This window comes from Pseudophryne corroboree, chromosome 6 (genome assembly GCF_028390025.1).
Source record: "Pseudophryne corroboree isolate aPseCor3 chromosome 6, aPseCor3.hap2, whole genome shotgun sequence".
NCBI lineage: Eukaryota > Metazoa > Chordata > Amphibia > Anura > Myobatrachidae > Pseudophryne > Pseudophryne corroboree.
This window is the reverse complement of record NC_086449.1, coordinates 343093910-343106401: the sequence shown is the minus strand read 5'-3', so window position 1 is coordinate 343106401 and position 12492 is coordinate 343093910. Positions and strand designations below refer to the sequence as shown.

General features: G+C 46.4%; 1 protein-coding gene across 2 annotated transcripts in view; it reads left to right on the top strand.

Annotated features, from left to right (window-relative positions):
• Window positions 1-12492, top strand: part of VPS13C (vacuolar protein sorting 13 homolog C) — a 950377-nt gene that overhangs the window by 894310 nt on the left and 43575 nt on the right. For both annotated transcript variants that reach the window (XM_063926503.1, XM_063926502.1), the window contains one exon: window positions 2207-2296. In XM_063926503.1, the coding sequence (XP_063782573.1) occupies window positions 2207-2296 (90 nt within the window). The remainder of the gene's footprint in view (window positions 1-2206; window positions 2297-12492) is intronic.

The window sequence follows — 12492 nt, the reverse complement described above, 5'->3', positions numbered from 1 at the left end:
TTCTTTGGAAGGTAAGCACAGGAATCTCAAAATATAGCCACGCAGATATTACATCTTATAGTATATACAACAGAGCTGATCTGTAGCTACAGATATGATGGCATTATTTCTGAGGATTTGTGTCTGTATGGGCTACATCAGGAGGTAATGTTAAGTGAAATTATATCTTCAGATAATGGGTAGTAGCATATCCTAGTATTACATTTTATACTGGTAAGAATACTTGTGTTACAGATTTTCCTGTGCACCCTTTACCTACACACGGTGCACTGAACCCACCAGTCACAAAAATACAGCCCAGCAATTTACTAGGAACTAGTACCTCCTGAATGCTGACATGAAGTTCCCCATCTTTGTCCTAGGTTCCGTGCAGCTTATTATGCTCCATTGTGGTATATGTCCATATTCTCTTCACATATGTTACAGGAAAATAATTAATTTAGTCACCAATTCCTATATTAAATTGGCAACTTCGGGCTTTAATTTTCCAGTTTATAAAGCACTTCTCAGTTCTGCTACATGTTGTGTTGCATCATATTTTATATATCCTCACACTTACTCACCTGCTGATTATTTTTTTTGCCATGTCTCAAAACATGGGACATAAATAATTTTACCCAAATCCTTAACTTATGGGATATGACCACAGCACGTTCCTCCTCTTGCTGCAGCCCCTTGGAAGTTATGTTGCGATCTATGACCGCTATCACTCTGAAATCAAGCCTCAGAATGCAATGCGAGTGGCTCTCTAGGGCGCATGCGCATTTTGGAACTAATATTGGTAGAAGGGGGGAACATAGTTCCTCCTCCAGCCTGCTGATCTGTGTATGCAGGGAACAGCTGCAGCAGGGGGGACTGTCCTACACTCCGCCTGAGCTCTGCATGAGGGGGTTCTATATGCCCATGGGGGTAACCCTCTGTGTAGGATCCAGTAACGGTGGGGGAGGGATAACATAAATCCATATGATGTTGGAGAGGGGAGTGTGGGGGCATCAAATAATAATAAATACAAATACTGGTAACGGGTTAGGAGGAGAGGGGGGGCAAAAAAGGTTGTTTTTTTTACAGGGGGGTTACAGACCACTTGGGGGGGGATCTATTGCCAATGGGTGGTGGTGAGTTATTTTTATAATGGGGGCTTATGGACACATGGGATTGGGGGGGGCTACAAAACCAGGTATATTTTTACATATATCTAGATGTAGCTAAAGATATATTTTGTTTACTTAGATACATTTTTTACTATAGTAAATATTTAATTGCATAATTTAAAATACCTTTTAAACTTTTTATTAAATAAAAATAACATAAAAATACTATTTCTGAGCAGTTTTGTGGGGGGGGGGGGGGGGGGAATTGTCCGTAATTTGTGGTTAAACGCCTATCCTTGATACATCCTATGATACTGGCTTTATATTGCTTTAATGCCTCATGCTCTGTATTACCTTGGGGTTTCATCCCGGGTGGTCTTCTGTATGCCGAATGTCGGGATCCCGGCGCACAGTACCGGGATACCGACAACTATTCTCCCTCGTGGAGGTCCACGACCCCCCTGGAGGGAGAATAAAATAGTGTGGCGCGCGTAGCGCGCCACCGTGCCCGCAAGGGGCTCCTTTGCGCTCGCTACGCTGTCGGTATGCTGGGCGCCGGGAGCCCGAGCGCCGGCATACCGTGCGACACCCCATCCCGGGTGGTCTTCTGTATGCCGAATGTCGGGATCCCGGCGCACAGTATACCGGCGCCGGAATCCCGACACCCGGCATACCGACAACTTTTCTTCCTCGTGGGGGTCCACGACCCCCCTGGAGGGAGAATAAAATTGTGTGGCGAGCGCAGCACGTGGCGAGCGCAGTGAGCCCGCAAGGGGCTCCTTTGCGCTTGCCACGCTGTCGGTATGCCGGCGGTCGGGCTCCCGGCGCCGGTATACTGGGCGCCGGGAGCCCGAGCGCCGGCATACCGTACGACACCCTTCATCCCCTCTATAAACTGTTGTTACTGTTGTTCAGGTGTGTAGATCTGCCCTTGTACTCTATACTAGTGATTAGTGATCTTCAGAGTAACACCATTAGTAGCATAATAATACAGTAGCGGCTAGCTGCTCCTAATTACATTACAGTGTGCCTGCAAACATTCCATTCCATCTGATCTGTTCTGTGTCTGGCAGCACAAATGTATTATTTGACTTTGCTGATCTTTCTCTGTTCAGGACCACAGTATGTCAGTCTTCCAGAAGAAGGAGAAAGCCATTCAGGAGGTGAAGAAAAGGATCACTCTACAAAACAGTGCTAATGCTCAGGTAAATCATTACTTGATCATGTAGCCATTAAATGATGGCTTACAGCACATGTATTATCATGGCTGTGACTTCATCAAATTTGCATTTTACTATATTACTCTTTCATACATTTTGTGGGATACGCAAACCTTGGAGCATACAGGGCGCTGAAGTTTGCACTAAATGTATATTACAAACGTGTTAGTGCTCTAGCTTCTCCCCTCTGCGTGTCCTGGCTTTTCTCTCTGCGCGTCTGATGAGTTACATTCATGCACAATACTGCAGGACTGGAGACACAAGCGTGTGCTGGAGCCGGCACCCAAGAGCTGTCTAATCATTGGCAGCCTGCCAGGAGTATTCAGCCACTCTCTGACAATTTCAGCCGGTCTGCCGGAAATGCCCTTTTCTCTAACGTCCTAGTGGATGCTGGGAACTCCGTAAGGACTATGGGGAATAGCGGGCTCCGAAGGAGGCTGGGCACTCTAGAAAGATCTTAGACTACCTGGTGTGCACTGGCTCCTCCCACTATGACCCTCCTCCAAGCCTCAGTTAGATTTCGTGCCCGGCCGAGGTTGGATGCACACTAGGGGCTCTCCTGAGCTCTTAGAAAGTTATAGTCTTAGAATTTGTTATTTTCAGTGAGACCTGCTGGCAACAGGCTCACTGCAGCGAGGGACTAAGGGGAGAAGAAGCGAACTCGCCTGCTTGCAGCCGGATTGGGCTTCTTAGGCTACTGGACACCATTAGCTCCAGAGGGATCGACCGCAGGCCCAGCCTTGATGTTCGGTCCCGGAGCCGCGCCGCCGTCCCCCTTACAGAGCCAGAAGCAAGAAGATGGTCCGGAAAATCGGCGGCATGAAGACTCTGTCTTCACCAAGGTAGCGCACAGCACTGCAGCTGTGCGCCATTGCTCCTCTCACACACTTCACACTCCGGTCACTGAGGGTGCAGGGCGCTGGGGGGGGCGCCCTGAGGCAGCAATAAAAACACCTTGACTGGCTAAAATACCTCAATATATGGCCCCAGGGGCTATATATGAGGTAAATACCCCTGCCAGAATTCCATAAAAAATGGGAGAATAGGCCGGCGAAAAAGGGGCGGAGCCTATCTCCTCAGCACACTGGCGCCATTTTTCCCTCACAGCTCGGCTGGAGGGAAGCTCCCTGGCTCTTCCCTGCAATTCTACAGTACAGTAAGAGGGAAAAGAGAGGGGGGGCATTAAAATTGGCACTGTATACAGTATATTATATAAAAGCTATTAGGGACATAACTCAGTTAGTCCCTGTATATATATAGCGCTCTGGTGTGTGCTGGCATACTCTTACTCTGTCCCCCCAAAGGGCTTTTGTGGGTCCTGTCCTCGTTTAGAGCATTCCCTGTGTGTCTGCGGTGTGTCGGTACGGCTGTGTCGACATGTTGAATGAGGAGGCTTATATGGTGACAGAACAGAGGCCGATATATGTGATTTCGCCCCCTGTGGGGCCGACACCAGAGTGGATGGATAGGTGAAAGGTATTAACCGACAGTGTCAACTCCTTACATAAAAGGGTGGATGACGTAACAGCTGTGGGACAGCCGGCTTCGCAGCCCGCGCTTACCCAGGCGTCTCAAAGGCCATCAGGGGCTCAAAAACGCCCGCTCTCTCAGATGGCAGACACAGATGTCGACACGGAGTCTGACTCCAGTGTCGACAAGGTGGAGACATATACACAATCCACTAGGAACATCCGTGACGTGATCCCGGCAATAAAAAATGTGTTATACATTTCTGACTTTAACCCAAGCACCTCTAAAAATGGGTTTTAGGTTTGGGGAGAAAAAACAGGCAGTGTTTTGTTCCCCCATCAGATGAATAAATGAAGTGTGTGAAAGCGTGGGTTCCCCCGTTAAGAAACTGGTAATTTATAAAAAGTTACTGATGGCGTACCCTTTCCCGCCAGGTGGATAAGTTACGCTGGGAGATATCCCCTAGGGTGGATAAGGCGCTCACACGTTTGTCAAAAAAGGTGGCACTGCCGTCTTAGGATACGGCCACTTTAATAGGTACCTGTTGATAAAAAACAGGAGGCTATCCTGAAGTCTGTATTTACACACTCAGGTACTAGACTGAGACCTGCAGATAGTGCTGCTGCAGCGTGGTCGGTGACCCTGTCAAACAGGGATACTAGTTGGAAAACATAAAAACATATTAAAGACGTCGTCTTATATATGGGGGATGCACAGAGGGATATTTTGCCGGCTGGCATCCAAAATAAATGTAATGTCCATTCTGTCAGGAGGGTATTAGAGACCTGTCACTGGACAGGTGATGCTGACTTAAAAAGCGCATAGAGAGCCTTATAAGGGTGAGGAATTATTTGGGGATGGTCTCTGGGACCTCGTATCCACAGCAACTGCTGGGAAGAAATAATTTTACCTCAGGTTTCCTCACAGACAAAGGTACAATCCTTTCGGCTTCAGAAAAGCAAGCGGGTCAAATGGCGCTTCCTTTCTGTACAGAGACAAGGGTAGAGGGAAAAAAGCTGCACCAGTCAGCCTGTTCCCAGAATCAAGATTCTTCCCCCGCCTCCTGTGAGGCCACACCATGACGCGGGTGCTCCACAGGTGTAGCCAGGTACGGTGGGGGGCCGTCTCAAAAAATTTCAGCAATTAGTGGGCTCGCTCACAGGTGGATCCCTGTTTCTTTCAAGTAGTATTTCAGGGGTACAAGCTGGAATTCGAGATGTCTCCCCCCAGCCGTTTCCTAAAATATGCCTTGCTGACAACTCCCTCAGGCAGGGAGGCTGTGCTAGAGGCAATTAATAAGCGGTATTCCCAGCAGGTAATACTCAAGGTGCCCCTACTTCAACAAGGACGGGGTTACTATTCCACACGGGTTGGGGTACCGAAACCGCATGGTTCGGTGTGACCCATTTTATATTTAAAATCCTTGAACACAAAAATTCAAGTTCAAGATGGAATCGCTCAGGGCGGTTATTCCAAGCCTGGACGAGGGGGATTACATGGTATCCTGGGACATCAAGGATGCTTACCTGCATGTCCCCATTTACCATCCTCGCCAGGAGTACCTCAGATTTGTGGTGCAGGATTACCATTACCAAGTCCAGACACTGCCGTTTGGACTGTACATGGCACCGAGGGTGTTTTATCAAGGTAATGGCCGAAATGTTGATACTCCTTCAAAAAAAGGGAGTTGTAATTATCCCGTACTTGGACAATCTCGTTATAAGGGCGAGGTCCAAGGAGCAGTTGGTAGTCGGGGTAGCACTATTTTGGAAAGTGCTACAACAGCATGGTTGGATTCTAAACAGTCCAAAGTCACAGCTGGTTCCTATGACACGTCTACTGTTCCTGGGGATGGTTCTGGACATAAACCAGAAATAGTGTTTCTCCCGGAGGAGAAAGCCAAGGAGTTGTCATCTCTAGTCAGAGACCTCCTGAAGCCAAAATAGGTAGCGGTGCATCATTGCACGCGAGTCCTGGGAAAAATGGTAGCTTCCTACGAAGCAATCCCATTAGGCAGGTTCCATACAAGAACTTTTCAGAGGGACCTGTTGGACAAGTGATCCGGATCGCATCTTCCGATGCATAGGCTGATAACCCTGTCTCCAAGGACCAGGGTATCTCTACTGTGGTGGCTGCAGAGTGCCCATCTTCAAGAGGGCCGCAGGTTCGGCATACAGGACTAGGTCCTAGTGACCATGGATTCCAGCCTTTGAGGCTGGGAGGCAGTCACACAGGGAAGAAATTTCCAGGGACTTTGGTCAAGTCAGGTTATTTCCCTACACATAAATATTCTGGACCTGAGGGCCATTTACAATGCCCTGAGGCCGGCAAGGCCTCTGCTTCAAAACCAGCCGGTACTGATCCAATCAGACAACATCACGGCAGTCGCCCATGTAAACCAACAGGGCGGCACAAGAAGCAGGATGGCGATGGCAGAAGCCACAAGGATTCTCCGATAGGCGGAAAATCATGTGTTAGCACTGTCAGCAGTGTTCATTCCCGGAGTGGACAACTGGGAAGCAGATCTTCTCAACAGACACGACCTCCACCCGGGAGAATGGGGACTTCCTCCAGAAGTCTTCCAATAGGATTGTACACCATTGGGAAAGGCCACAGGTGGACATGATGGCGTCCCGCCTCAACAAAAAGCTATAAAAGATATTGCACCGGGTCAAGGGACCCTCAGGCGATAGCTATGGACGCTCTGGTAACACCGTGGGTGTACCAGTCGGTTTATGTGTTCTCCCCTCTGGCCTCTCATACCAAAGGTACTGAGAATAATAAGAAGGCGAGGAGTAAGAACGATACTCGTGGATGGCCAAGAAGAGCTTGGTACCCAGAACTTCAAGAATTTATATCAGAGGACCCATGGCCTCTGCCACTCAGACAGGACCTGCGGCAGCAGGGGCCCTGTCTGTTCCAAGACTTACCGCGGCTGCGTTTGTCGGCATGGCGGTTGAACGCCGGATCCTGAAGGAAAAGGGCATTCCGGAGGAAGTCATTCCTACGCTTACTAAAGCCAGTGTTAAAGCAGATTATTTATCTTATATAATACCCTTTATGAGGTCTAAGAACACTATACGCTAACTACGTATGAAGTACCGTAAGGGTACGCACGTTGCGTAACAATCGCTTAGCCGTGGTCGAGACGCTCAAGCGTTACGTTCGCTCACGGCCAAGAGATCACTGGCAGGCACGCTATTGGCTGCCGACTACCGTAATGATTCGCTATAGCGATGCGACCGCTCGAGACCACAAGGAGATCACCAGCGGCGCATACGCTCACAATGTAAAACCTTTATATCTAAACCATAAACAGTGTATTATGCAGTAAACCCTTTGTGTAGTGATATGGTGTAAATGCAACACAGTATAACCTTACTAGCTTAAAAGCAGTTTGAGCGTCACCGACGCTCTGAGAATACTTAACTCTATAAGAAATACACAGATACCTGGGCTTAGGGTCCAACGCCTAATATATATATATTTTGAATGATATACTTGCAAAAGAATTAATACAAATACAAATCATACACTACAATATAACATAGACTAACTAACCAGGTAACTACACAGTAAATACAATACAATTAAGTTTAAGAGAAAAATGAGAGAAAGAGGAGATAGAGAAAGATATGGCCCATAATAACAAGAGAGAAACAGTATGAGTACGGAGAAAAACTTACGCACAAAGGAAACGATCGCATGCGCCTCTGGACATCCAGCTCCCGATTTTCAGCAATGATAACCGTTGAAGAGTGAGCTGGATGTGATCGGCCTTTCTATTTATGCCCCACACACAATGCAATTCAATGGTCCCTACAATCTCATTGTTCATTGGACACAGGAATTCCTCCTCGCATTATAACAAAAGGTCATAGGTTGATTCATACAGGTGGGCTGTGACTATTTCCAACAGCTCAGGTGGGAGGGAAACTGGGTTTCCCGCCGCATGGGTAATAAAGTGCAAATAAAGTAAATGTTCATAAACTTCTTATGTCCATAACTATTCGCACGAGCGATTGATCTGCTTCAAACCAACACCGGAATATTTCTAATTAAATATTCTTCCGATGGATACTAAACACCACTGGATTACTCCTGTCTGACCCTTCGTATCAAACAAAGAGGGATTTCTCTGTTCATGAACATTCTATATTAACCAAACTTTCAGAATCTATCAAAGGGACCATGATCTACAAAATACATTATATAGTGAAAATATGTAACGATTGAGTCGCACGCTACGATCACATAAACTCTACCGTAAATACGCATACCGTGCGCCTGCGGGTGCCCGCGACTGTGAGTATGCGCACGTACGGGAGAGCGTACGCATGCGCAGCACGGACCTGTGTGAGGTGCAAATATGGTAGTGTGCATAGAGATATTTTTCTGACTTTGACAGTCCACCCTTTGGCAGTCAACAATAACTGCCACTTCCTGAAAACATTTCAAAAAGAGAAAAATATATGTTAGGGGTTAATACATTTACATGGTTGGGTAAGGGAGGAGAGGAGAAGGTAGGAAAAGGGTATGACCTAGTGAGATAGCAGAAGCATGTGTGTATGAATCCGTGCTTGGGGGTCATGTATCATCGTGCCGTACGTGTTTTAAATCAAGCTTCGAGGTATTGCGAAGTATACATTTGAATTCCTTCTTATCCCGTGGTACGGGTCTGTGGATGGGCTGTCAAACTTTACCGAGCTCTTTTCGGCTTTGGTTGTAACAAAATGGGGGAGCACATTGTAGTTGATGATACATGAATGGGGAAGATATGTGATTGCTGATATCTGTGCCTGTATTCCCTATCGACTATGTGTGTCATTACCTGAGGGTTGTAGAAATGAAGAAAAGACACAATTACGGTAAATGCGGTGGTATTCTATGTCAGGTAAATGTACATTCGTCGATTGAGGTCTTGTTTGGTGTCTGTTGAATGCAGTCTTCTTTGTGCTTTTGCTCATAAGGTGCGAGCAAAGCTGTCAATGTCCATAGATTTACAAAAGTGTTGGGCTAGCGTAATTTTAAAATTTCTAGGGAAACTGGGGATCCATGGCATAGTTCATCAAAAATCTGTGTATTAGGTTGTCAAAACTTCTTCTTTAATCCATCTGTTGTCTGTATATCGGCTCATCAAATTCCTCGTCCAAGTGGGTCTTTTTACCTTGGAGGAAACGGAAAAACAGGTGAAAGAAACGGACCGTAGAAATCGCATTTTCATCACATCATTGTTTCTACATTTGGGTCATAAATCAAGTCCATTGGAATTACAGTTTCCTCACTCCTTAAACTCATTACCCTAGTACGATGATTGCACCTCATTAAAGCCTGACCGCATCTAAATATCAAACCAATCGTTATGATAACACCTAAGATACATAGGAGAAACTTCCCAACATCCATTATAACTCCTTGGGCCCATTCTCCTAAACCGGAGAACCAATTTCGCGGGTTCAACCATGACACCCAACCAGTCAGCTCATTACTCACAGCAGCAAGGGTGAGATTGTGTCTTCTGCGAAATTCCCACTTTAGTTGGAGAATATCGTCCATCTTTTGGTCTTTGACCTCGACCGGGTCCTCGGTGCTATTCGTAATATATGTGCAACATTTCACGCCGTATTGTGTTGCCAGTGTGACACAATATCCGCCTGTTACTGCTGTGAGGTAATTAAGAACCATTCTATGCTGGACTAGTTCTGTTTTGTAAGCCTGAAGTTCCCTTCCAGTATACCTAAACGTGTCATCATACATTTCAGTGATATTATCTAACAAATTGGCGAGCGCAGAAATGTATTTATAATTCAACACTCCTCTAGCGGTGTGAGTGATATCTAACGCGATTAAGAATTGAATCCCGGTGGATTCATGGATCATGTCAGAGGCCGGATGCTCTGTTCTTTCTATCAGGTGCCGTTTAACGATGTGCTCGTAATGAGTATGAGTGTAAGGAGTTTGGGCAACACGGTGTATGTCTTTCATTTTGTCATGTGATACAGTCATTACTTCAGGCAGTACTTTTCCAATATAACACAATCCTTCAGAGTTTGGGGAAAGCCACTTATACGCCTTTCTCCCGCATATGAAATATGCATCATCGGGGAGAACATATGGGACGGAGTAGGACATAACCATATTACACACCTTCCATGTGAAATCTCCTAACCCTAATTCTTCCATCTGCTTAGTACACGTATCAGGTTGTACGATATGTGCACAGTATCCTGGTGATACCTCTCCAACTCTCGTAATCCTATTTCCTAAGGTATACCTATACCGGAAAGATTTTCCTCTACTGGCTATGTGGCGTATAAGCTCTGTATCTGTAGGCATTCTATCTGCTCTGTGTGAAAAGGTCATGGTTTGATTACTCCATGACACTTCCCAATTTCCCGGCTTTCGGAGATTGGAGATGTTAAAACATAATAGGGACCTATCCACATGGTATTGGTGGAGCTTCAAACTAGGAGGGCTGGAGATATTAAACCTCCTGTCCACCGGTCTCCCACCACTTAACTCAAGTACCTCCCCTAACGTTAAAGGAAACGGTACTAGCCCTGATTTGCTATGACCTTGAGGTACTTGAGAGCATACCCAACAATCTGTTTTATTTAACACACTACCCACTAAAGAGTGATAGTCACTCAAGGGATGCCGGTCCATATGGATATTAAAACTGGATTGGCATTTCTTTATGCACCCATCCTCAATGACATTGTTACAAAGCCGACAGATACAGTTTTCTTCAGCTAACAATCCTTCACAATTCCTTCTATGGTCAATGCTATCGGATCGTTTTCTGATACTCGCCTTTACTTGTTGGTTAAGTTGTTCTTGGAAAACTACGCCTCCATCTCTGTCATCAGAACCCATTCCAGAACCTCTCTCGACCTCCATGGTACTCTCGCCGGAACAGACTGCTCTGGTCAACATCATGGTCAACAGGAAAAATCCGGATCACAGTCTCTTGGGGCAAGTCCATCTTGTAGGAGGAAACGGAGAAGAATGAGAAGGGGGAAAAATAATTTGAGGGAGAGGGGATGGGAAGTGGAGAAAAACAATAAAAGGGAACAGGGGATCGACAACTGCTTTTGATCTTGTGGTTCTCGATGCTCAGGTGCCGCCTTAGTCCTCCTGGAACAGACACTCTAGTGATACAACCTCTACCGTCTGTTCCTTATCACAGGACTTCTCTGGATCAACGACCTTCTTACAGTGGGACGAATGAACCCAAGTCTCTCTCTCAGCAACCTTCAATGCTGTAGTGCTAGTCAATAAGACCTGGTATGGTCCTTCCCATCTGTCAATAAGGCAACCTGAGCGTAGAAAATTCCGTATCATTACATAATCCCCAGGTTCAATGTCATGACAATTACTATCTGGTAAATCAGGAATCACTAACTTCAGATTATCATTTTGATTCCTTAACTGTTTACTCATGTTAATCAAGTATTTTACAGTCACTTCATTGTTACACTTCAAATCATCCTGAGGGTTAATCATAACATGCGGTTGTCGACCAAACAAGATTTCAAAGGGAGACAGATTAAGAGGGGACCTGGGAGTGGTTCTGATGCTGTACAGTACAATGGGTAAAGCTTCTGGCCATGTCAATCCTGTCTCTGCCATCACTTTACTCAGTTTATTTTTAATAGTGCTGTTCACTCTTTCCACTTTCGCACTCGCCTGTGGACGGTATGGAGTGTGCAGCTTGCTATCAATTCCCATCAATGTACACATTCCTTGAAAGACATCACCTGTAAAATGGGTACCCCTATCACTTTCGATAATTCTAGGGATACCTGTCACGATCCGGGTATCTGGACGCCATTACTTACCCTTCAGATGCCTCCTAAGGCGGGCTCAGCGTTCCAGGACCGGATTCCGCTGTTCCTGAGTTTCCACATGCAGAGTGGTCTTTTCATCAGCCGCGGCCTCCGCTGTGCCCGCGGGGTTAAATGTGCATCTATCAGCCTGGCGTCTCCTGTCTCCGGTGGCCGGCGCCGCCATTACTGTTTCCCAGACCACATGGATTACAAACCAAACTTCCCTCCAAGTGTCTGCATGGGCGCAGCCATCTTGGATTCTGTCATCTGATCATTTCCACCAATCTGCTGTCTGTGTTGTTGATTTGCATAATTGCCTAGCCAACCCCTTCCTTGCTGCAGGTATAAGTAAGCTGTACCTGAGCAAGGAAGACGTCAGTGCTTTGGTTGTCAAACCTAGTTCCTGTTTGTCTCTCTTCTATGATTGTCTTCCAGGTTCCAGCTCCTGTCTCAAGACTTCCACCATAGAGACCCGCACCAGCATTCCACCTGCGGTGTAGCCTGACTCTCCAATCCATTGTGGATTCATCTGTTTCCAGCTACAACACTACCTGCTTCCAGCCTCAGCTTCCAGCAGAGTACAGCTTCCCTTAAAGGGCCGGTGTCCTTTCTACACTTTACCACTCTCCACCGGAATTATTATTTCTCCGCTCTCAAGTTCTACATTTCAGTTCACATTTCATCGCTCCCAAAGTTCATTTATTATTTAACTGGTTCCAGCCAGTATCCACTCCGTGCTAACAACAGTCTGGTTCCAGCCAGTATCCACAGCAGCTGTTTTACCTTTAGCAACCCAGCTCTTCCTGGAACACCAGCTGGTACAATCCTGGGTTATCTCCATTGCTACAGCCGGGCCTGGTAAGGACTTTCCATCTAGAAGAT